General features: G+C 52.8%; 3 protein-coding genes across 5 annotated transcripts in view; 2 read left to right on the plus strand and 1 right to left on the minus strand.

Annotated features, from left to right (window-relative positions):
• The window catches only part of Smpd4 (sphingomyelin phosphodiesterase 4), a 24156-nt gene extending 12389 nt beyond the window's left edge, over positions 1–11767 (plus strand). The window contains 11 exon segments of the mRNA XM_028770511.1: positions 223–294; positions 3511–3597; positions 6533–6678; positions 7287–7377; positions 7789–7889; positions 8365–8528; positions 9186–9382; positions 9680–9913; positions 10015–10146; positions 10250–10378; positions 10590–11767. Of these exon segments, the coding sequence (XP_028626344.1) occupies positions 223–294; positions 3511–3597; positions 6533–6678; positions 7287–7377; positions 7789–7889; positions 8365–8528; positions 9186–9382; positions 9680–9913; positions 10015–10146; positions 10250–10378; positions 10590–10919 (1683 nt within the window). The 3' untranslated portion in view covers positions 10920–11767.
• A 3073-nt stretch (positions 11768–14840) lies between these two features.
• Positions 14841–19156, plus strand: LOC114623832 (coiled-coil domain-containing protein 74A-like). The gene is made up of 8 exons (XM_028770544.1): positions 14841–15136; positions 15978–16022; positions 16434–16493; positions 17170–17335; positions 18123–18306; positions 18388–18467; positions 18542–18598; positions 18765–19156. Exons 1-8 carry the CDS (start codon positions 14878–14880, stop codon positions 19030–19032), a joined length of 1119 nt encoding a protein of 372 aa, XP_028626377.1. The 5' UTR covers positions 14841–14877; the 3' UTR covers positions 19033–19156.
• Positions 19157–19601: 445 nt separating this feature from the next.
• Positions 19602–25076, minus strand: part of Med15 (mediator complex subunit 15) — a 76159-nt gene continuing 70684 nt past the window's right edge. For 2 of the 3 annotated variants that reach the window (XM_028770479.1, XM_028770478.1), the window contains 9 exons: positions 23903–24030; positions 23669–23796; positions 23370–23504; positions 23237–23300; positions 22342–22408; positions 21835–21995; positions 21581–21747; positions 21068–21166; positions 19602–20643 (listed from right to left, as the gene is read on the minus strand). In XM_028770479.1, the coding sequence (XP_028626312.1) occupies positions 20507–20643; positions 21068–21166; positions 21581–21747; positions 21835–21995; positions 22342–22408; positions 23237–23300; positions 23370–23504; positions 23669–23796; positions 23903–24030 (1086 nt within the window). In that variant the 3' untranslated portion in view covers positions 19602–20506. Of the gene's footprint in view, positions 20644–21063; positions 21167–21580; positions 21748–21834; positions 21996–22341; positions 22409–23236; positions 23301–23369; positions 23505–23668; positions 23797–23902; positions 24031–25076 lie in introns of all 3 variants that reach the window. The other variant, XM_028770480.1, reaches the window with a different exon arrangement.

Genomic DNA, 25076 nt, shown 5'->3' on the forward strand with positions numbered 1-25076 from the left:
ACACACACACACACACACACACACACACGGAGAGAGAGAGAGAGAGAGAGAGAGAGAGAGAGAGAGAGAGAGAGAGAGAGAGAGAGAGTGAGTGTCAGGTACTTTGTAGCTTTCTTTGGTGTATGTGCAGCTTGGCTCCAGCACCATTTGTTGGACAGACTTCCTCATGATTACATGGTCTAGTGCCCTGCTGACATTTGATCAGTTACTGTCCTTTTGCAGGTTTTTGTGGAAATGTGGCTTCATCATTACTCCCTGGAGATTTACCAAAAAATGCAGTCCCCTCATGCCAAGGTACGTCTCTGTGCTCATTATTCCTTCTGTCTCGAGCCCTGGCTAGCCTGCTCTATCTTGTCCTCAGTATGAGTCACTTGTCTCAGATTGGATGGGGGGAAGCAGAATCTCACTGTTCGCTTTCATTCAGATAATGTACAGAAAAGGTGACCCTGTCCTTTCTGAGGTCCTCCCTATGCCTCTTCCCACCGCTGGGGAATGACTCGGGTCTGATGCTCTGTCTTCTGGGACAAGGCAAGCTGTGGCTCCCTTTGGGACTCATGTTTGATTTCTTCACTGTAATCAGCAGGGCCCTGATACTCTCAGGTAGCCCCGAGCAGCCCCTACATGCTGTGTGACCTTATACCTCTTTGGCCTGCTTGCTGCTCTGAATTGTGGCCATTTGTGGTGTGTGGGCTCTGGGACCTTCCTGCATGTGGCCTAGCCTGCTTCCTTCTCCTCTCTTCTTCAGCCTTTCCCCTGCCTCCCTCCCTGGGTAGCGCACTCATTTGCAGAGATGTGGAGGTGGCAGGATCCCTGGAATCTCCCTGTGGTGGTGTCCCTTTCTACTGGGCTGGTTCGAGTAAAACCATTCTATTCAGTCAGTGAATGGCCTGGTGGATATTGAGAGTCACGGAGCCATACACAGGCAGTGTCAACAGACACTGCTACTTACATCTCCTCACTCTGTAGACTAACCTTGTCACTGCTAGGTGGATTCTCGAGCACTTGCTTTAAAATGGAGTGTGTGCATGATGGTATTCACATTGAGTCTTGTGACTCAGTAGTGCGCCCTGGCTTCTGCTACCACAGAGTCCCTGGAGCCACTGTGACTCCAATCTTTTGTTGAAGATGGAGATTCTCTTTTACTACTCTCAAAGTGCAGAGCTCCCCAGACTTCCAGTCATGGTATAACGGGGGGGGGGGGGGGGGCAGGGAAAGGCTGAAGACTTATCTGGGCCCTGTACACCACAGAGAGCCTGTGACACCCTTCCTGCTTTCAGCCAGAGTTACTCATGGTATGGGCTGGCACATGGAAGGCTGGGACTGGGCTTCCCCAGGTTCCCAGAGCCTCCAAGCTGGCTCAGCCTTGTCCACATGGCTTTGCCTTGCTGAGGCAAGCTTGCTTTGCTGCAGCGTCTTCCTTGTTGTGCCTGCTGTCTTTCCAGTGAATGGAAGCCACACTTGCTTTCGAGAGTCAACCAGAAAGGCCCTTCAGGATGGTCTCCTCTGACGAGTCTGTCTTCTGTGGTCAGAGGGAAGGGTCAGTGGCTGTCTTTGTGTTGGGAATGAGGTACTTCCTTCTTGTCCCCACAATGCTTCCTCTTGGCCAGACCTTGGGTGGGTGAGGTGTGCTGGGAAGGTCAGTGCTCCCTGGCCAGACAGAACACCCAGCCATTGGACACCAGGACAGACAGCTGCACAAGTTGCCCTCTTCCACAGCTCCCATTACTGGGGTCTGCATCGTCCCTTCCAGAGAGCCTTTCTAGTGCCCACCAAGCCCTGGCTGCCACATGCAGAATAGTCGACACCTGAGATTCCACTCTGATCAGACTGTGTGCAGGGTACGAGTTCACTGCCAGGACTGGGAGCAGTGCAGGACTGGGAGCAGTGCTAGGTGTGGCCTATGGGAGGCTGAGACCTGCCCTGGGTTTCTCTCAGCACTGCAGCTGAGCCTGGGGTCTGGCACAGAGGAACCTGTGTGGAAGGGCCTTAGTTCCCTCACTGGAGGATCAGCGTTTAGCTAGACTGTTCTTTTCTCTCCTGTTGCAGTTGATGGGCATGCTGGTAGGGCATGGCTTTTGTGCGCTGGCGATGGGCTGTGCTTTGATTAAGGAACATTAGCAGGCAGTGAGCAGTGCTACAGGGAGGTAGGGTAGGAGGTGCTTGAAGGGGGTTGGGAGACTTGGCTGTTAGCTCCGCTGCCCTGGGCTTCCCCCGCCCCTAGGAGGATGGGACTGCAAGTTCTTGAGGGTTCTTTCCCTTGGGAGCCCTGTGTGCTGAGGGATAATAAGTAGAAAAGGCTGTCTTCCCAGTTGGAACTAGTAAGCACCTTTAGCAGTTTCCCGTGTAGGGACAGAACAGCCTGGGAGACTAAGCCTGTGCCTGGGCTCGTCTCCTTAGGTCTGAAAGAGCCGCTAATGGAGGGATATCTATGAATTGAGATGTATGAGAGTCGATTCCTTCATATATTTACCCCTGATGTAGTCAATATGTTCCCTCTTCCCCCTGTCCTGGTATTGGGAGTTCAACCTAGAGCCTCACACATGCTAGGCAATCTCTGTATCACTGAGCTATATTCCCCAGAAATAAAAATTCTTGTCAGTGTGCCCACTGAAGTCTCCCAGTCCTCCTCACTCAGTGTCTGAGGGATGGCCCCGGGGCCTGCTCCCTCGCATCCCCAGACCTTTGTATCATTAATCCCCTTGTAGAAAATGTCTTGCATACAACTTACCTGTCCTGCTTTAAGGTTTCCCCAACATGGCCTGTAATCCGAGCACTCCAGAGACTGAGGCAGAAGAATTATAAGTTCCAGGTCCACATAGACTGCCATGTGAGACCTTGTCTGAAGACAGACAAAGTCCTTCAAGATTCCTTATCACATCTCAGCCACACAGTCCTTGTCTACTCACTCGGGACAGATGCCGTTCTCAAATATTTTAAATTGTGTTGGCCAGGACCATGTGGAAGCTATATATGTCACTATATATTCTGAGGGGCAGCTGTACTTCTCTTCCTGTAGAGTCCTGTGCTTTATGCTCAGGTTTGTTTTTGTTTTTCTGAGCTGCGAGACTTCCTAGGCCGTGGTGGCAGCAGCATATTCCACTAACGATGAGATTCTGGGCTTTAGGTCCAGAATGTGTGACATTGTCATATATATAACTACATATCATTATCTTAGGGACAGTGTTATACTTCTGGAAAAAGAGAACTGGGCAGACTTCAGGGTGGCTGAGGCCTTCAGCCCCAGTAGCCTAGGACCTCCTGGTGATCTTGTGAGGGCTGAGCAGCTGTGGAGGTGATCTTGAGGGTCTCTCTCAGCTGGGGCTTAACTGCGGGACTCAGGGCTGCTGGGTAGAGTTTGTTGGGTATTGCCACTGATGAACTTTTGTTCTTGTTTTTTGTTTTTTCTCCTTTGTTCTTTCTCCTGGGCTCCTCCTGTTTTGTCTCTCCCTACCCCCTGCCCTGTGTGTCCTCCCATCTGCCTCTTGGCCTCTTTCTGTTGTCATCTCTCAGTTGGAGGTTCTACACTACCGACTCAATGTCTCCAGCGCCCTCCACAGCCCTGCCCAACCCAGCCTCCAGGCCCTCCACGCCTATCAAGTACTGGCCTTTCCTTCCCTTCCCCTGCCCCAAGGTGGGCGCAGAGTGTGTGTTGGTACAGTGCCAGAGTAAGGGTCTCCCAGAAATCTGCTATGGTCCTTAAGAGGCAAATCCTGAGCAAAATGAAACCCATGTATTAGAGGCAGGCCTGATTGGGTCTTTAGATTGACTTGCCCTTCAGGTTTGCAGGCTAGCCTGGTTTTGGTGTATGACCGTATATCTATGTTAAGGCACACAGCATGGCAGGGCATAGATTATGGAATCTTCCTCCTAAGCCCCTAGCCTGCAGAGCTGTCTCAGCTTCTCCAGTTTTGCAGGAGAGCCTTGCAGTGGTCTGACTTACCCTTACTATTGAGAGGATTAATGTATGATATGGCTGCTGCCATGTTCAGAGTTGTTACCCAGCCTGAAGGATGCAGCTGTATCATAAGATAGATTCCCCTGTAGTCCTTAGAGCTGTCAGTCCTTCTGGTGAGCCCAGCCACTTACAGACTCCTTCAGAGGCTTGAGAGCAAGTGGTGACCTCGTGGAGATTGCTGCCTGCTTAGGCAGAAATGACCAGTGTGTGAACAGATTTGAGGTCAGTAGAGTGTGGGTCAGACCTCAGATATCTGGGGGAATGGAGTTAGCTGATTTATGAGAACCTGAGGCAATGGGGAGATGTGCTTCCAAACAGGGCTGTGTCTTACCCAGGGGAAGAACACATAACAGTTGAAACTGAATTTGAACAAAGATGAGAAAACAATGCTTGCACACTGAGTGTTGCTGGCATGGGATGGTAAATGCTTTTCACAGTGGGGTTCCCACTCAGAAGCAGCAGCTAGTGAGGAGATCTTATGGGCGGGTCAACAATTACCCAGCTTCCTGGGAAGACCCCAGAGCAGGAGAGCTGTGACGATGACCTGGGGCTGGGCACAGTGGGAAATGCTGTAGGTTTTGGGAGCACAGTCTTCTGTCATTACGAAGTGTAGATGGCACCAGGGACACGTGAGTGCCCCTACTCAACACTCTAGGAGAGGGGAGATTGATAGGGTATTTATTTGAACAGGAAGGGTGGGCAGGGCTGCCCATCTAGAACCTCCATAAAAAGCTGGGTAAGATGAAGCAGTGTTTGCGGCTGGGAGAGTGGGGCTCCTGTGAAGGTGCACTTACTTTCTGAACTGAGGGACCGAGCTGATGGCACTGCTCTCAGTCAGATGCTGGATGCAGAGAGGAGAGTTGGAGTCGGCTAGCCTGGCCTGATGGTCTTTAGTATTGATTAGTCTGTGTGATTATTGTATGTCCTAATCCATTTTCTATTAAGTGTCACAGACTAGCCAGTTTATAAGCCTTATAAGCCAGCTTATAGTCTTTGTAAGACAAAAGTTGTTTGCTTTTTTTCTCTCAGTGCTGTTCCGGGTGGGGGAGGGGGTGGCATCCGATGACAGCTTTACTGCTGGCTGACATCATGATGGGAGACAAGGAGTGTGTTGAGACCAAAGTACATCTGCGCTTGTAAGGAGGCTGGGCTGAGCTGCACAGTGCAACTGTTTCAAAAACTGCAGGACTTCGGCTGTAGCTCAGTGCCCCAGGCCTTGCAAACCCTACTCAAGGCCTGGCTTCCATCCCCAGATGCCAGACTGGCTTTATGGCACTCACTCAGGAGATGACCCATTAACCCACTGATTATGTGATGGGATTGATTCCCTCCTGAGGCATCCCTGATCAGAATTAAGAGACACCACCTCATAATACTGAACTGTGGGATTGGGTTAGCTCTCATGTTCAGAAGGGGTAGGCTTTGTTACCATGTTTCATCTGTTCTTCCTTAGAAGTGGCAAAAAAATCCCTTCAGGAAGACTTTAAAGATCCAATAAGCAGAAGAGAACAGGCCTTCCTTAAGTTTAGCTAGTGTGGTGCCACCTGAACCGTAGGGCCTTTTTTCTCCCGTTCTTTCTTATTGAGCCAGCTTTATTATATAGCCTTGGCTGACCTGCTATATAGGCCATGATGGCCTGGAACTTACGGTGGTCCCCCTGCCCCCAACACCCCCCACCCCCACCCCGTCTCTGCCTCCCAAGTGCTAGGATTGCAGGCATGTGCCACCATGCAAAGCTCTTATGAAAGGGACCCTGGGTAGACGGAGCTCTGTGGACTCCCTGTGCGTCACAGGGTCAGGCCCTTTACCAGCCTTAGCCCCACAAGTCATCAAGACTCAACAGATGCGGGGGATGGGAATGTGCCTGACTGGACTCACGCCTGCCTCCAGGTGGCATCACAAGACATTCCAAGCACCACCTAAATGCATGCTCAACAACCTGAGAGCCTAAGAGCTCATAAAAGGTTCCGCTTGGCTCAGAGAGCGTGTGGTTATGTATAGAGCTCACCTGACAAGCTTGAGAATGCTCTTGGCCTGGGCTCTTTGGGTCTCCTGGCAGTGGTGGGAGTAACTCCCTGGCTTCCTCATCAGGCTGTGACCAGGACAGGCAGCTGGGAGGGGCTGGGATTGTGGCTGGAGAAGGAACTGGGGAGGAAAACACTCCTGCTTGAGCAAGGTGAGTCCTGGTGAGCTTTTTGCATATGTTGGGAGGCAGGCAGACAAGGTTGGATCCAGAGTGTAAGTGGGCTAGGAGCCTACTCTGTTCTCAAACTCTGGCTCAGCAGGAGGCAGAGCCCTGAGGCCCAGCATAGCCTGCAGTGTCTGCTGGTACATGGCCAGATGTTGCCAAGGTGGGGTATAAATTGCTCTTTGCTGACTTGTTTGCTCTCACCAGCCCACCCAGGGCAGGCACAAGGCCACATGTTCCCTTGTGTGAGCTAGTGTCAGTTCAGATCTGGCAGTATGAGGTGACATACCTGGCCTGGTGCTTGTCTCCTGTGGGGCTCCAAAACCACTAGATATGAACAGAAGATACTATAGGTCTCATTTGGCCTTGACACCCTGCCTCCTTCCTAGGAGTCCTTCACGCCTACTGAAGAACACGTCCTGGTGGTACGCCTGCTGCTGAAGCACCTGCATGCTTTTGCCAACAGCCTGAAGCCAGACCAGGCTTCACCATCAGCGCACTCCCATGCCACCAGTCCCCTGGAGGAATTCAAACGGTGGGTGTGGGATGGTGGGGTTCTGGGCCTTGCTTCCCTTATGCTCACTCTGCCTGAGCCCTATTGGCCTGTTTGCTTTTTGGCTGCTTCTGCTTTGAAGACCTTCCCTCTTAGATCAGTGGGTCTCACCCTTCTTATTGCTGTCTGTGACCCTTTAATACAGGTCCTTATGTTGTGGTGACTCCCAACCATAACATTATTTTGTTGATCTTTATAACTAATTTTGCTACTGTTATGAACTGTAGTATAAATATCTGATTTGCAATTTCTTTAGGGTCTTACCCCACAAGTTGAGAGCCACTGCTCTAGATGCTCCCTGTGCTGTGGGAAGAGCCAGGCTGAACAGAGATTACAGCCTTGCTGTTCCATCTTCTCCTGTACCTTAATCAGGAGGAGGGCTGGTGCCACTGACTTCAAAGGCAACTTATACACTGTGTTCTTGCCCTTGTTGGTTTCTACTGGAGATCAGGCTAGAAACAGATCTTACCTCACTGGAATGTGTTCAGGGTTCCCTACTGGCAGAACAGACTCACTAGCCAGAGCTAGTCCCCGTGAGCAGGCACACACTTCTGGGCAAGTGACAGCTCATGACTGTTCTATCCCCACAGGGCTGCAGTGCCACGGTTTGTCCAGCAGAAGCTGTATGTCTTCCTGCAGCACTGCTTTGGCCATTGGCCTCTGGATGCATCCTTCAGAGCTGTAAGCACAAACACCTGCCCTTGCCCTCTCCTTCACTATTGTCCTCTATGACATGATGTTGGCAGCCTATGGGATGGGCTGACAGGACAGGACAGGCTGTTATCACAAACCTTAGAGATGAAGCCTTGGTTTGTGTTGTCATTCTGTTGGCCATAGTCAGCCCTAAGGGGCTGGCATGAGGTACTGAAGTTCCTGTAGGATGTTTTTGGGAGGTTGCAAGAGGATTTGTTCACTCACTGGCATTACACTGAAGTCATGGAAAAAGAGTCCAGAGCCCAGCATTGCATCAGCCCTTTGACTAGGGCGCAGATCGTTTTAGCCAGGTCCAGATCACCAGTAGGTGAACCTGAAAGTCAGGTGCACCAGCTTATAAGCATGGGCTTTCAGAGCGAGCACATGTGTTCCTCATAGGTTTTGGAGATGTGGCTGAGCTACCTGCAGCCATGGAGGTATGCCCTGGAGAAGCAGGCTCAGGGCAGTGATTCCCAGCCACGGTGTGTGTCGGAGAAGTGGTGAGTGTCCCCAACCTGCCTGCCCTAGCGATGCCGTTGCCCTCTGGAGCAGGAGCTGCCTGAGCTAGACATACTGTGCTTTAGGTCTTGAGTACACAGGCTCCATGGTCACCCTTCAGCCTCCATTTTACCAGCACGGGGTAACTACTGTGTTCCTATTTTCTTTTACTCCTGTAGTACTGGGGTCACTATGGCCTCTCCTTCCTGGGATCCCAGGCTTGCCCTTCCCATCCTGCTCTAGCAGACCTTGCTGAGGCGTCCATTGTCCTTTTGAGAAAGGTCATATGTTTGAAGCTGTGGTGTTCCCTTGCCTAATGTCCGTGACTCCCTTGTATGGCAGCAGAAGTGGGGGGAAGGAGGGGGCATCAGGAAGGATTGGCTGTAGGGAATAAGGACCAGTGTGGCCCTGCCTCCAACAAGAGATCTATGCCATGGTCTTACTCCAGCTGGCCCCCATCTTGCTATCTGTCTCCAGGGCACCCTTTATCCAGGAAAACCTGCTGATGTATACCAAGCTGTTTGTGAGCTTCCTGAACCGTGCCCTACGCACAGACCTTGTCAGCCCCAAGAACGCACTCATGGTCTTCAGAGTGGCTAAGGTCTTTGCCCAGCCCAACCTGACTGAGATGATCCAGAAAGGTGGGTCTTCTTCAGTTCTGGACCGGCTCCACTGAGTGAGCTAGTACCTTAGCTTCTGAGAAGTGGCACCAGAGGAACCTGGAGATGCTGCATGTCTCAAGGGGATTCTTTGTGGCTTGGAGACTGCACATTTGATGTAGTGACCGTGCTTAGTTTGGTTAATGTCCCCTCCTAGTGCTGGCAGGCAGGCAATGGCTGTACTGAGCTCAGACATGGGCATCAGAGCTCTAAGCTGTAGCTCTCAGAACTGCCGTTTTCCCCTATTGAAAACAGTCGGCAGTGGCAGGCATTGGCTGCTGTCACTCTGCTAGCACAGTGTCTCTTGTTGTCTGCTGTTGCTGAGGCTCCTAAGCTTTAGAGCTGGGCCCTTGAGCTCCCAACCCCCTGATATAGTACCCAGGTCGGAGGCCCTGGAGTGCCTGCGCCAGATATTCTGGATATGTCCTGTCCAGGTCCCTCTGTGAGGGTCTCAGTCAGTGGGGGTGGGGAGCTCTCCCTTCCTTCCTTTGAGATTGAAAGCAGAGGCCTTCCTCTCCAGCCTGGAGCCTGGAGGTACAGCATTGCCACGGCTCTTCAGAAGCCAGAGAAAGTTTTCTGGAGTCCTGCCAGGAGCTCCTGGAAGCAGGCGGCAGACTTAACTTGCATCTTGCCTTCTAGGTGAGCAGCTCTTCCTGGAGCCAGAGCTCATCATTCCCCACCGCCACCATCGGCTCTTCACAGTGACAACCAACTTCCTGTCATCATGGCCCCCTGTTGTAACAGATGCCTCATTCAAGGTGAAGAGCCATGTCTACAGCCTGGAGGGCCAAGATTGCAAATATACCCCAATGTTTGGTCCTGAAGTCCGAACCCTGGTGAGTGGCCAAAAGTCCACCTGATGTGGGGTCCCTGAAGCTGTGAGGACCAGCAGAACCAAGGAATGGATTTTCAGTGCAGAGAAGAAGGGAGAAAGACTAGGTACTGAGTAGATGCTCTATGTATAATGGCTAGTTTTTTCTCATGATGAAGATTGTCCACCCTAATAAGATGTCCCTCTCCCGTCTGGGTGGACACTTCTCCTAGAGCTGGTTCCTCGGGGCCAGCTTGCCGCATGGCAGTGGCAGCACCTCCTTTGGTGGGCACTGAGCCGCTTGCCTCGGCCTTTCTTGCAGGTGTTGCGCCTCGCTCAGCTCATCACACAGGCCAAGCAGACGGCCAAGTCCATCTCTGATCAGTATGTGGAGAGCCCAGCGGGCCGCTCCTTCCTGTCATGGCTGGGCTTCGGCCCCACAGACACAAATAGCTGCTACCCAGCCAATGACCTGGATGAAATGGGTCAGGACAGCATCCGCAAGACAGATGAGTACCTAGACAAGGCCCTGGAGTACCTGCGCCAGATATTCCGGGTATGTCCTGTCCAGGTCCCTCTGTGAGGCTCTCAGTCAGTGGAGGTGGGGAGCTCTCCCTTCCTTCCTTTGAGATTGAAAGCAGAGGCCTTCCTCTCCAGCTCAGCGAAGCCCAGCTGGCCCAGCTCACACTTGCCCTGGGAAGTGCTCGGGACGAGAATGGGAAGCAGCAGCTCCCAGATTGCATTGTCGGGGAAGAAGGACTCATCCTTACACCCTTGGGCCGATACCAGGTACACCATCTCTGTCACAAGGGGTATAGGATGGTCACATGATCTGCCCTTGCACAAGTCATTTCACAATTTTTGGAATTATTCTCACTGCTTGGGTTTCTAGATCATTAATGGTCTGCGAAGATTTGAGATTGAGTACCAGGGGGACTTAGAACTGCAGCCCATCCGGAGCTACGAAATCACCAGTCTGGTCCGTGCACTCTTCCGGCTGTCCTCTGCCATCAACCGCAGAGTAAGTGAGCAGCAGGGACAGCTGGGGTGCCCATAGACATAGTGTTCCAGAGAACACTCCTGCTCTAGGCAGCCTCTTCCCCTTCACAGCCCTGTGTGAGCCTGCAAGACATGGGTGGAGAGTGAATCCGTGAGAATCAGTTGGTCCCAGAGGCACCCAGGAAGGGGGTACTCTGCATCCCCAGCTGCTGAGTCCTTGTTTGTTTTTCCAGTTTGCAGGCCAGATGGCAGCTCTGTGCTCCCGGAATGATTTTCTTGGCAGCTTCTGTCGCTATCACCTCACTGAGCCTACCTTGAGCAACAGACACCTGCTAAGTCCTGTAGGGCGGAGGCAGGTCACCAATCCTGCACGGGGCCCCAGGCTCAGCCTCCGTTTCCTGGGCAGTTACCGGACACTGCTCCTGCTCCTGATGGCCTTCTTTGTGGCTTCTCTGTTCTGCATTGGGCCCCTGCCCTGCTCTTTGCTCCTGGTCCTAGGATACATCCTCTATGCCATAGCTATGACACTACTCACTGAGCGGGGGAAACTGCACCAGTTGTGAGCTAGCCATTATCTCCTGAGCAGACTATGGTAGGTCATCTTCCGAGTTCTTGGGAGTGGTTTCCCTGCAATGGTGAAGTTATTCAAAAGAACACAGAGCTGGAAGCGAGAGTGATCCAGGCAGGCCTGACATGGAAGGGTCAGTGTCAGAAGGTTCATGAACCATTATGAAAGACAGTCAGTACTGGCCATGGGTCTTCACCGTGTCCAAGGGCCCACAAGCAGTTGAGCTAGTATTTAAGGACCTTGTGACCATTTCACGATTCTGCTGTACAGAGCTCAGGAACTAGCGTGCCCACAGCAAGCCCTAGCTCTAGGCTCTGTGGGAGCTGATCCTGTGGAGATCTCTCTGAGCTGGGGAGAATAGGTTGTGACATTTTCTCTCCAGGGCATGAAATACCAGGGCAGCAGCTCAATATTCACTCCAGAGAAGCGAAGTTTTTAAGAGACTGAGCTGGGGGTGGAGCTGGGTCCTGCCAGCCTCTGTGGACACAAAACTCGGCAGCCTTGGTTTTGCCTGTAGAACTAAGGAATTTAAGGGAACATCATGTTTGTAACAACACCTCTATGAAAGAAACACCTTCACAACATCAAAGCTAAGACACCAAGGGCTTGAATTCACCCTGCAAGTTTGGATGCTGGCAACACCACCATCTCCATGGTGTTCTTAAACCAGCCCTTTGTTTTGGGTGTGTATAGCTGTTTTTAAACAAAACTGTTTTTCTTCAAGCTTATCACTGGGCTTTGTATTTCAACATAACTTCAGAATACATCATGGGACCCATGACCAAAAGTCAATCCAAAACACAACTGACCAAGGATCCGAATAAACCATTCTTGATTCGGAGATTGTCTGGGCTGAATCTTTAGCTTATTCACCTGCCTAGGGACTCTGAGCACTTGGGAACTGTGGAGCAAGCTCCTGGACATGGCACCTCCTTACCTCATGATGCAGTTCTTTCTGCCTGAAAGTCCTGTTTCCTGCCTAGGGCATGTTGGATTCAACTTCTGCAGAAACAACAGCAGGCAAACTAAACCTGAGGTGGGGGGCGGGCCCTATGGTGCCCTGAGACCTGACTTCCCTGCTCAACACCTCAGAACTGGCTCTAATTGTCATCCAGAACAAAATCACATCAGCTTCCAAAAACTTTCTTTTTAAACAATATCATTTTTATTTTATGTGAATGAATGTTGCTTGTGTGTGCTTGTTACATGGATACATTGCTGAAGGAGGCCAGAAGATGGAGTCGGTGGGTGCTGGAGAGCAAACTCCAGGCTTCTGGAGTGCTCTCAACCAACTGCTGAGTCATGTCTTCAGCTCCCAGATGTGTACTAGCCAGCTCCAGGCCAGCATCTTCCCAGGAGTGCAATGCCCTTACGGTGGGCAGGGCAGTTGCCATTTGAGTGTCCCACTGTTCCCAGTTCCTCTGCTCACAGCTGAATGACTAGCCCGTTATCAATAACCCTATCAATAGTTATCTTTTGTGTGTGGGGTGGAGATAGTTTCTCTGTAGCCCAGGCTGGCCTTGAACTCAGAGACCCTCCTGCTTATGCTTCTTCCCAAGTATTGGGATCAAAGGCTTGTGCCACTATACCTGGCCTATCAACATTTATGAGATGAGTCTTTAATTTTTTTTTTTTTTTTACTTTTGACAGTTTCTGTTTGTCTCTCTGTCACACACACATGTATTGGTCACATCCACCCCTCCAAAGTCCCCTTGGAGTTTAATTTTTTTTGGGGGGGGGGGGAGGTTCGAGACAGGGTTTCTCTGTGTAGCCCTGGCTGTCCTGGAGCTCACTGTGTAGACCAGGCTGGCCCCGAACTCAGAAATCTGCCTGCCTCTGCCTCCCAAGTGCTGGGATTAAAGGTGTGCGCCACCGCCCGGCTGTTTTAATTTGTTTTAGATTGACTTACTGGGGGATGGGAGAGTGTAGTCAGTGCATATGTGCCATGGTGTATATATGTAGCTCAGAGTGGAAGCGGAAGGAGACAGCTTGCCTAGCACATGTGATTAAGGAAGGTTAGGCTTCGAAGCAAGTCTCTCCTGCTTTCACAGCTTTCAGTTGTCAACTCGATTCACCTAGGAAAAGGACCTTTTCTGGATTGATGTAGGCAAGCCTAGCCCACTTTGGGTGGTACTATCCCTAGGCAGGTGGGTCTGGGCTGTATAAAAGAAAGGTAGCTGAAAGTGAGCTGGGGAGAAAGCCCCAAGCCATATTTGGTTTCTGCTCAGGCTCCTGCCTTGAGTTCCTTCTTAGCATCTGTCCATGATAGACTATAACCTGTTAGTTAAACCCTCTGGTGCCCATTTTGCTTTTCTTTTGGTCATGGTGTTTATCAAGCAACAAAAAATGAAATAGGATACTCAACAAAGCCATCTTCCTGTTTTGACTTATTTTTAGGATAAGATCTCACTATAGCCTATGATGAAATTTTGTATCCTAGGCTAGGATTATAGGTATGAGCTTCAAGGATCAGTTTGAAATGATCTTTTTATTATTCTTTGTGTGTTTGTTGTGAAGACAGGATTTCACTATGTAGCTCTGGCTGGCCTGGAACTCACTATGTAGATCAGGCTTTTTGCTATGCAAAGGATGGACCTCTGGGGGATGGACATGGTAGGGAAGTGCCTAACACTGACCCACTGGGAGGTGACTTTTGCATAGCCTCTTAGAAATTTGTTTTCCAAATTAGTCATTAATCTCAGGATTCAGAAAGGAACCAGAGGCAGATCTCTTGAGCAAGAAGCCAGCCTGGCTTATGTAGCTAAACTATGTCTCAAAATAAATAAATAAATAAATAAATAAATAAATAAATAAATAAATAAATCTGCCATGTCATAAATTAAGTAAATGGCCTAGTTTTCAAGTGAGTAAGAGATGACCCAGCAGTTAAGAGAGCTTCCTGCTCTTCCAGAGAACCTAAGTTTGGTTCCCAGCACACACCTAAGGCTGCTCACAACTGCCTGTAACTCCAGCTCCAGGGCTCAGTGCACACCTGCACACCCACAGTATACACTCATACAGGTACACATAAATGAAAAAAAAAAACTAAACCCCAGCAAGCCAGGACTTTCTTGTTTTAGATCCTGCTGGCTGGGTTCTCTAGGCAAAAGCAAGCACTTCCTTCAAAGGCCCACCCCTTCTGGGCTTTTGTTTTCTTGACTGTTTTGTTTTCTCTGACTGTTCTGGAATTTACTATGTAGATCAGGCTGACCTCAAACTCTCAAAGATCTGCCTGCCTGTCTCCAAGTACCGGGACTAAAGAAGTGCACTGGCCGGTTCCTGTGTGTGTTCAGACAGCTCCCTCTCCCCCTTTCTATTTATACCCACAACGATTCTGAGTGTTGGAAGATTTTTGAAACTATCACTATGTATCCAAAAATGTGACCTATTAAAATCAAAGACTAAGACCCACTTTAAAAAGCCAGTGCTTTGGCATATATCTATAATCCTGGTTTTACACAATGAATTCCAAACTAGCTTGTGCTAAAGAGTGAGACCCGGGTTCAAAAGTACAAGCGGAGGTGATGGCTCAGAAGGTATAGTGTTTTCTGCCCAAGCAGGAGAACCTAAATTCGGGGCCCTAGCACCCACATGAGAAGTGGGGAGGGAAGGCACACACCCGGGATCTTAGCTCTGGAAGCCGGGGAGATGGGAAGATCACAGGCCAGCCCAGCTAGCCACAAGAGGAGACCTCTTTTCAAAAGCTATGAGGTGGAAGTGAGACCCTGCGTCGAGCGCTGGTCTCTACTCACGCACCGGGACGCACGCACCGCACACAGAGCACTGTAATTTAGAACTACTTTTCCGACGGGTTCATGAGTTAGGCGGCTTAGTTTCTGCCGAACGCAGCCACAGGCCCCGCCCCGCGGCGCGCCCCGCCCACCCTGCTCTCCGGCGCGCCCGTTCCCACGGCGACCGGGTGCCAGGCTCCAGCAGCCAGTACTGACGCCTTCATGAGCGGGGCCGGGCTGGCGGCCGGGGCGCGGCCCCTCAGCTCCGCGGCCCCAGGCTCCCGGGGTGCGGCCCGCCTATGCCCGCGCCCTCCCGCCAGCCTGCAGCACGCGGGGACGCAGCCACCTCCGCTCGGGCTCAGCGAGGCACAGAAGCGGATCCTGGACCTGGAAAAGAGCCTGCAGTTCCTACAGCAGCAGCACTCGGAGACGCTAGTCAAACTCCACGAGGAGATCGAGCACCTGAAGCGGGAGAACAAGGGTGAGCCTCTGGGTGCTGGCCCAGCATTTACAACCTGAAGGTCACGGCCATCAACTCTGAGCAGTCTCCAGGTGCGGGGAAGGACGCGGGAGGCTTCTCTTCGGTAGGACCTGCCGACAGGCTCAGTCCTCTTGTGCCCACCAGCCCAGATGAACGCTGATCCTCCTGTGCACTCTGTGCAGGGCAGGGTATGATCCAGCTCGTTATTTAAAACCGTTGCCGAAGTTAAACAGCACAACAAATTCCAGTGAATGGTCACCAACTAAGCACATCCAGATTTTAGGGATTGCCAGGATGCTGTTTCACATCCCTTAAAGCCAGAGCACCCCTTTATGCTCCCCACCCCCAAGGCTTGGCCTACTCAGAATTTCAGGCTACCCTATGATATAACTGTGGTCTTTACTAGTCTACATCTCAGCTAGGGTTCCTCTGCTTCCTCACACTCCACGCCTGTGCCTTGGTTTCTCCCTCTTTCTGGTGCTGTCTTTACCTGCACTGCCAATAACTCTCTCGCTGGGCATCTTATTACATTAGGACTCACCCCACGTCTGACTGGCCAGCCCCATGTCACACCCCATTTACCATTGCCAGGGGCTCCTGGAAGGCTAGCCATCCTGTGTCACTTCAGCAGCCTGCAGCCCTGCCCGTCTGGCCTAGTGGATGGGCACCTTGCAGGTGTTGGGGATGACAGGGATCAGCTAGAGGCATTTCTGGTCTGAGATGCCTGAGGTAAAGACTGGGGTGGAAAAAGCTGGTGGGACCCATGGGAAGAGCAGGCCACACGTGTGCTCTGAGTGGCGGTAGGTTTGAAGTGTGATAAGGAGTATTTGCTTGCTTTCAGATCTCCACTACAAGCTAATCATGAATGAGAAGCCTCAGAAAAAAGGTAGGACTCAGGTCTTACAGGGAGTTAGCACTCATGCTATCTGGCGGCACGGAGCCCTGCATGCTAACCCAGAAGGGACCAGTTCTGGGCACTTGGACAGGTGGCACTTTCCTCAGCCACAGCTGGCTGGCTTGCTCTCAACACCAAAGGCATGAGGTCTGTGTAGTAGGGACAGTGAGGGTGCATAACCTCCTGAGTTAGGAGTGGCCTGGGCAGCCCCATCCCCTGGGAGGCTGATGGCCACTGTGGTGCCTGTCTCTGGGTCCCCAGCCCTGTACGACTGACTCCTTACACTAGAGTGAGGTGTTTCTTAGCACACTCCCTGTGTGGAACACAGCCCTGCTTAAGCACGGAGGGCCAGGGAACAGGCAGAAGCGGGTTCTCAGGCATCTTCCTGCAACTTCCCCACAGGCAGCATCTCCACATGGAGCCTTCACTCTGGCAAGTCCGCCTCCAATTCCACAACATCCGGTGAGCCAGAGCCCAGGTTGGGCAGTCAGCGGGAGGGGTTGCCTAGAGTTGAAAACTCTCTTTCGAAAAGGGGGTGGCCCTGATATCCTATGTACAGAAACAACCAAGGAGGAGACTGGGCCAGGAGTCCTTGAGGGGATGCTCTACAAGCAAGACAAGGCCTGGCTGTCAGTATAGCGCAGCCAGATGATGTAGCAGGCCCACCCAGGTAGGGTAGTGAGTGAGTAGCTGAGCCATTTAACAAAGGAACTCAAGTACCTTCCGAGTCTTCCTATTTTTCTCCTGGGAGGAGGGTATGTGCTCCACCAAAGGCCCCACACCCTACCCATGACATCTCAGGGACAGAGCCTCTTCTCCCATTCAGCTCCTATGGGAGGGTATACAAGTTCACTAGCAGCAGCCCCAGCTGACCAGCAGGCCAGATGCCAGGCCCCTACAGTTTGTTCTGCCCCAAATGGAAGACAGCAGTTCCCACTGTGGCTTTTCTGGCCCAGGCAGCAGGTGCCGGCACAGGCTTCACTCTACACTTGCTTCTCTACAGCCCTCCTGAGAGTGCTGAGTACAGCACAGGGAACTGATACAGGGTCAGGGCCTCTTGGGGACATTGGTTGATCCTAGAGAATGGGTCTGTGGCTCCCAAGGCCTTTAGTGATAGCCCTGTTGGTGTGCCCTGCAGCCAACTCTCAAGGCAAGACCAGGCCCCAGCCCAGCTCCTTCAAGAAACAAGAGCTGAAGTCTGACGCCCTCCAAAAGACAGACCTGGAAGAGCAGTCACTCAGCAGTGCTGCCCTGTCCCACAGCAGCAAGCTGGACAGAGTCCCTGGGGCTCAGGGACAGGCCAAGTAAGGCCTGCTTGCACTTGAGGACCAGGCCTGCACCCTGAGGGCCCCAAGCTTACCCTTAATAGATTTCCACCCTGGGACCAGCAGCCTACCTTATTTCCATCTCAATGGACCCAACTCCATGATGAAAATGAGGTTCAGGGAGCTGCCAGGCTGCTGTCCATATGCTGGGTACTACTTTGCTCTCTCCTAGGGGTCCTGCAGAGACCCCTGGCTAACCTCACCTACAGGGGACCAGTGGAAACCCCTAAGTTTCTGTTTTCTTAGAGAAGAGACCGAGACACAAAGTGACTTGGTCTGTTTGCTTAGAGGAGGGTTGGAGGGGTGACCAGGGTCTTAGCTTAGGATGCAGTCTTGGCAGACCTAGAGCTTCCTCTTTAGGCTTTTAGCCTCAGCAAGTCACCTGCCTCTGCCACCACACCTGCCTTTAAAACCCAAACCAAGACCAGAGCTGGATTCCTGGGCTGCCTGTGTCTCATCAGTCTGTGGGAGGCACGGGCTTCCTCAGAGTAACCAGACAGGTTCACACTCTGCAGTCCCAGTTCTGGGAACTACTCTGGGCAACGAACAAGCTGGATGGGGTTGCCTGGCAGCTAGCTGGTTGCTTCTTCAACATAGGGGGTGAAGAGACAGACCCAGGCCACAGATGGCTCCAGAGCACCCTGACTAGTGGCAATGGAGATGGGCCTCTTCCACACTGGCAGGCATGGGTGCTGCCCCAGGGAGGTTGTGGGTGGATGGCTAGACCACTCCCACAGTTCGCCTCTGGGCTGCTGTAATGTTTCAGAGACGAGGATGCAGAGGCCTCTAATTCAGGGGCCACGTTGGTGTGGGGCAGCCATGGCCGGCAAGGGACAGGGATGGCCCCCTTAATGAGCCTGCCCCCGCACCTGCGCAAGCATACCACAGTGCAGCAGTGTGAGGTGGTCATCCGTCAGCTGTGGAACGCCAACCTCCTGCAGGCCCAGGAGGTGAGGCCCTGGGCAGGCACATGACCCTGAATGACTGTGGCACAGGACACTGTACCCACCACATCTCTCCCTGCCTTTCAGCTACGGCACCTCAAGTCACTCCTGGAAGGGAACCAAAGGCCCAAAGCTGCAGCTGAGGAGGCTGGGCTGGGCTCTCCAAAGTGAGTGCCTTGTATCCAGCGCCCTGCCCTAGCCCAGAGTGGGTGTGGGCCTCACAGCTAACTTCCTTTCTCAGGGACCAGGACTCCATGCAGTTCCCCAAGGTCACCGCCAAGAGTCTTAGTAAGAAGTGGTGAGTCCCAGGCACAGGGAGCGGGTGCCCCCACAGCTTGGTGCTACACGGGACAGGAGGAGAGGCTGCTCAGAGGAAAAGCCAGGCAGGGCCTGATCCAAGTCTAGCCATTAGTGCAGGGCACTGTTGAGGCAGCTGGCAGACACTATCTTATCCTCCACCCTAGCCTAATTCTGAGCCCAATGCCTGCTGCAGAGCGCGGCATCCTGCCTGCTGCAGAGCGCGGCATCCTGCCTGCGTTGAAACAGAGCCTGAAAAACAACTTTGCTGAGCGGCAGAAAAGGCTGCAAGTGGTGCAGAGCCGGCGCCTGCACCGCTCTGTGCTGCTGAGCCGGCGCCCTGGAGCCCGGCCATCCTCTCTCGATAGCGGTTCACACCAACCCTATCTTGCAGCCACACGCAATTCCAAGACAGACAGAACCCATGACAGATAAAAGCACTTGCTCTCAGAAACGAGACTATTTTCTCTATTTTACTATTCCTGCATTTATGCAAAGGCACATAATAGAATGTTACTGTCCCTTCTACCTGTAGACTGAAAATAAAAATTGTTTCTCCAAGTCCTAAGTTTCCTTCTTCACAGATATCAGATGTCTCCTAAGCCAAGTGTCCCTGCTCCTCTGAAGTGCCCTATCGAGGCAGCCAAGGCTGGTGGATCCTACGGGTGGTGTGCACCAGCTATCCTAAATGGCATTCTGGGGCCAGCTGGCCTGAGAGCTGCCTTCTACTAGGCACATGGGCGCCCAATGCTACTGACAACAGTAATGCTGGACTGAACTGCTTGAGACCTCACAGGATGACAACTGAGAGACCTGCCATCCACAGCTGTGCACCCCTGGAAGGCCAGTCTGTGCCTACTCGTCCGGCAGCACAGGTCTCACAGCACTGCCCACTCTTCAGCAGTCAGATCAGGCCTGGGCAGGAGTTATGACGCAATGTCAGAGAGAGGGTCAAGTCCAGCGTTCCCAGATGGACAGTGGGCTCAGACATGCAAACAGGCAGATGCAGGAAAACTCCTGACAAACACAGGAATAATAAATTTATTATAAGAATCATATGACAGAGTAGTGCACATATAAAAAGGGGAGTTTATTTTCACCAGAGTGCTACCCACTGCCGCCCAGTACGGCAAGTGCCATCTGGCAGCATTCTGAAGGAAACTTTCTCCCACTCTTGGTGGTGTACAGAGAGTAAGAGGGTAATATGGTCTTGAGGCTGGTGGGTCCCAATGACAGTATCTGGTTAGCTGCCTGTGTCTCATAGTACTGACAGCTCCCTGCTCCAGCTGGTTCTCCTCCTCACATGATTGGGAAGAGGTCCACAAAGTGGAGGTTCTGCTGGAGGCAGAGAACCTGCTGATGCCTTATCGGCCTTTCTTCCGAACTGAGATCTGTGCCCGGGATTCCTACGTATTCCTGTGATGTGTTCACATGCCTTAGGAGGCACAGCCTGAACCCCAGTGTGACTGGAGAACTGTGTATCGAGTGAGGGTTTCCTATGCCCTCCACATTCTCCAGATATGAGTACAATACATTGTAACAGAGATGCTCGGATGGGACCCTGAGTTCTCATGCTGCTGAGTGGACATGGAAGCCCAGAAAGGCTGTAGGAAGCATGGCCGTAGGAAGTGGGGGTGGGGGGGAGGGCTGACCTCTAGAAAAACAAACAAACAAAAACAGTGGAAAACCTTCCGGGGAACATCCCAGGCCCTCATGCAGCCAGTTCCACAGCTGCCCGGTCAGTAGTGCACAAGAACGAGGAAACAGCTGGCAGGTCCCCAAGACAGGAGGTGAAAGCAGGAAAACTAACCTAACTCAGGCCCTCTAAGAAGCCAACACCTAGTAATGTCTGGCAGGTGGTATGAGATCTTCAGCCAGAAGGGCTGCTGGCAGTCCTGAAGTTCGTTTGCTAGGCAGCTGAGAGGCATGCCTGGTGGATGCTCTGGGCCCACGTGTTGAGCAGGGCTGTGACTGAGTGCTTGTCGGGGAGCTGCAGCAGCCTCGAGGTCATGCACCGGTGCACTGACTGCAGAAAGGGGTTGGCATCTGCAACACAGCAGCAACTGTGAGTGCCAAGCCCGGCCAGGCAGTAGCCGCTTGGGTTGGCTCTTGGAGAACTTCTGGGAAGGCACAGCACTTAGTGTCCTGCACCCTATAGCAGTGAGGTCTTGTAGTCAAACTCTCAGTTACGAGCTGGGATTTCTATGGGGTCCAGGGCCCCGGACGGGCTCTGCTATGTGCCAGCAGAGCCCAGGTACTGCCCCCTCCCAACAGCCTATCACACAGACAGACCTACATGAGTTCCTGCTGGTGGCCCTGGGACACTCTGTAGAACTTCAAAGGAATGTCATGAACTTGACTGCCCCCACTTGACAGGTGTCCTGGAGCAGTTGTAGGCAAAGGGTAGAGGACACAGTGGCCCTCCTGCCTGTCCACTGGGCCCCTGGAGGGCTCCTCTAGGCTCACTTACCATATTGCCACTGACGGTCGATCCACATGGGGCTCTGGGCAGGGTAGTCGGCAGGCACACTGAGCTCCAATGGTGGCACACTAGGGAGGTCCTTGTCATCTGTGACACAAAAACTGCTCATGTACCCTGGCTGACAGCCTGGCAAGTACCAACACAACCCTGCCCGCCTCACCCCTGCTCTCTACACTCTACAGCGTTCCAGTGAAGCCTGCTACAGACCTAGAGGCCTCTTACGTCCTCAGGCTTCCAAAGGCAGGAAACACCTTGTGCAGACAGGATGCTGCCAATGGTTGCCCCAGGACCACGGTTACTTTTGTGGAGAAAGATAAATAAATGTACAGGGTCAGGGGCTGGGGGATCTGGGGAGCTGGGGGAGGGATACCCCGTGTAATGACAAGTGAGGCAGAGCAGCAGTGAGCAGACCATGTGAGCACAGCTGCGAGCGTGCAGGCCCTGGTGATGGGCCTCCAGCATGGACGGCAAACTGCCCCACCCCCAACTCTGGCCACTCACCCAGCTTGCAGATCAGGTGGACAGTACCGTTGTTGCTGCAGTGAGAAGGGTCCAAGTTCACCAGGAACTTGGGATCCAGCCTTGCCACTTCACCTTGCAGCACATTGGGTATGCTCTGCCGCTCATCCTCCTCAAACCTGCGCTTCCGGGAACACACCACCGGGGACCTGGAGGGAGTGACCCAAGTGATTATGCAGATGTCACACAGCCTCTGGGCTGCTGCTTATCACTAGGCTCAACCTGAGTGTACATACACGATAGGTGGGCCATGGATGGCCATCATGGCTGGCACAAACGTGCGGTACAGGGAATGGTTGAAGACAGGTGAACGGATGTTGGCCAGGACTGCATCTAGGAGGGGTTGGCACAGGTCCTGCTGTTTGGTCGGAAGAACTGGGGGTGGTGGAGGTGTAGGCTGGAGACAAAATACAACAGGGTCAGTGGGACGGGCTCGAGGCCTCATCTGTTCTGAGAAGTCTTCCAAAGCTCAGATCCTCCTCAGCGCTCATGCTCCCGAGGCTTCGTCTACTGCCTCTGCCCAGACAGCGCACACACTGGCGGCCAGTTTGGAATGGATTCCCAGCCTCTCTCCCATCCTAGTGCTCCCCTCCTCATGCTGGGGCCTGAACACAACTGCAGATGCAGGGGATGGGGTGGGCAGTGACTTCTCCCTTCCACGTCGCCCTGGCTAGACTCTGTCAGGTCCTGCCTTAGGCAGTGCTAACTCCTTTCAGCAGAAAGAGTCCTTGGCCTCCACTCACCACTGCCATGTCATTCTTGAGCTTCTCCAGGGCAATCTCACACTTCTGCAGGGTCTTCAGGGGACACCTAAGGGGAGGCCACATGAGTTGACATTCTGCTGAAGGGATACGGTAGGTAACTCTTGTCCCGATCACCATCCTGGTAGCTTCTTGGGCCTCAGCCACTGAAACCATCCCAAGAATCCCAGCTACCTCACCACCTTCTTTCAGAACAGACCCAGTAGGCCCTATTCTCATTAGGACCAGCTCTTGACACATCTTGGCCCTGTGCCTCTAAGGATCTAACCTAAGGAGGCCTGGAAGATTCAGCAGCTGTGACACTCGTCAGGTGTGAGACACATCCATGTCCAGCCCCAAACAGCAGTGTTAGCAGCATCCTATGGCTGGTGGGCAGAAGGAGTTGGAAGCCTGGCAGCTCACTGGTATCTATGAGCTTCTCGAAGGTTCCATTTGGGTTCATCTAAACAACTAGTGCACCCAGCTACAGCTGGGCTCAGAGCCCACGGGGTGAATGAGACAAAGCTGTTTGCCAAGACCAGTGGGCAGTTAGGAAGAGTCCAGGGCAGACTCGGCTAACCTGTCATGTGCAGCTGAAGAGAGGAGACACTACAAGCTAGCACCTAGCATTGTGACCCAGGAGCCAGACTATGACAGCCACAGGTGAAAGTGTGAGGACCACAAATCCTTGAACAGGGTTGAAAGGTGGGTTCTTGCAAGGTGCAGGCAGGGTTGAAGTTTCTGCGTACACCTTACTTGTAAAGTCATCTGAGCCTCAAGCACGGTCACAGAGAGCTGCTGGACTTTTCGTTAGACCCACACTGTCACCAAGTCTTGGGGACCCTCTGAGAGCTGTGGCACGACACAGCCCTGCCCAAGGCCCTGGGCCAGTGCTCACCGCTTAGAGGGATCAGTGAGAATGTCCAGCAGGCTCTTCATCTTACTTAAGTCCTTTTTTCTGTCTGGGAAAGAAAGGGACACTAAGAACAGGCCCTGGGTGTCCAGCCCCAGCCTGCTCTTGGCCGGCCTACCTTCGTTCTTGTCGATCTTGTTGATCATACGTCGCAGGGGCTCGATGTACTTGGACAGTTGCTTCAGCTTGTCCAGGTACTGCTGCTCCTCAGCATGGCTGGAGCCAGCTGGGCTCATGACAGAGCTGGGGTTCACTACAGGGGACAGGGTGGGTAAGATGGAGGGCTACAAACTGTAAGGCAGGTGTCACAAGAGGTCTGAAGGTTCCATTAGCCCTTTACACAATCTGAGCCCTTGGGAGAGGGAAGGGGATTTAGGCACCTTGTAAAGCTGTCCACCCAGCCCAGGCCCAACTTACCAGGGGTGTTTAAAGGTCCAGGGGAAGGGACGCTGAAGTTCTGTGGGGTGCGTGCTGTCACTGGGCTCTGAGAGGGTTGTGGTGAGGGGCTAGGCAGGAAGCTGCTGGGAGATGGGGCAGGGCCGGAGCTGCAGCCAAGTGAATAAAAGCAGGTCTGAGGCCAGAGCACGACGCCAGCCCTGAGGCCGAATGGGGTAAAGGAGGCCGGGGAACGTGTGCATACCAGCAGCCTACCTGACATTAGAGTTGGGCTGTGAGCCAGGTTGTGGGGATGGCTGTGGGGGTGGGGGCATCGACTGTGGGGTCTGCACCTGCTGGCCCGGTGACGGTGAGGATAGCATGGTGAGGCTGCTCTGGCTGACCTGGAAGTGGAAAGACTTAGCCAGCTTCATGCTGCACACACCCTCACAAACCCCACTGCTCAGACCTCCCATCTCATCCACCCTGACTTCCTTCACCCATGCCTCATCTCTGGGTACACACAACACATGGCATCCAAGGGGCCAGAAGAAAGGCCAGGTGGGCAGCCTGGCTCCTTGGTGGGGGCCCACAAGGATATCAGGTTTCTGAGCTGGTATAAATATGGTAATGGTCTGCTTCTCAAGCACTGGTGTGTAAGGAGGGTCAGTAAAGACCCCCCCAACTCCCCCTCCCCTTTGCTAGCCCAGTCTTCCTCTATGTCTCCATGGGTCTCCTAGGATGACAGCTCTAAGGACAAAGCCTTGGTCAAAGTGGCTGTGGCATGTGTAGACTGCTGTCTCACCTGATCTTAATTGGGGTGAGCTGCCCAAGGAGCCACATGCATATCCATGAGTGGTACTGCACCGACCCCATAGCATCCCTGTCTAGTCTGGCAGAGCTGACTTGAAGGGGTGAATGACTTGTATCAAAGACCCCTGGGCTCAGAGCACCTACGGCTTCAGAGGCCTGGTGCTGTCACAGAGCCGGCGGCCACCCTCTGCTGTCAGTGCACTTCAGATCACAGCTAGCACTGACTGTAAGCTCTCCAGGACTGACACCATAGAATCAAGCAAAGGGGCAGGGTGTGTGCACAGGGCGTGTGCACTCCCACCCTTCATCAAAGAAGGGTACGACTGAGTTCTAGACAGGGAAGACAGGTGCCTGTTGGCATCTTGCCATCTTGGGGCACCCTAGAGGCCATATCAACTCCAAAGCCCCAAGTACCCAAGGTAGCCCCCATTCTACCCCAGTCAATCACTGTGTACCAAGCAATGCCTTCAGCCTGCCTTTCATGGCTCAGCAGCCAGCCAGTTCTGCAGAGCAAGTCACTCAGGTGCCTCTTCCAGGGAACCAGGCACTGGTGCCATGTGGGGACACACCTCCACATTTTCCCACACCATCCTCTGAGTAGGTTCTTAGCGTCTCAAATTGAGAACAGGTGCAGATT

Source organism: Grammomys surdaster, unplaced genomic scaffold, assembly GCF_004785775.1.
Source record: "Grammomys surdaster isolate TR1022 unplaced genomic scaffold, NIH_TR_1.0 202, whole genome shotgun sequence".
NCBI classification, from domain to species: domain Eukaryota; kingdom Metazoa; phylum Chordata; class Mammalia; order Rodentia; family Muridae; genus Grammomys; species Grammomys surdaster.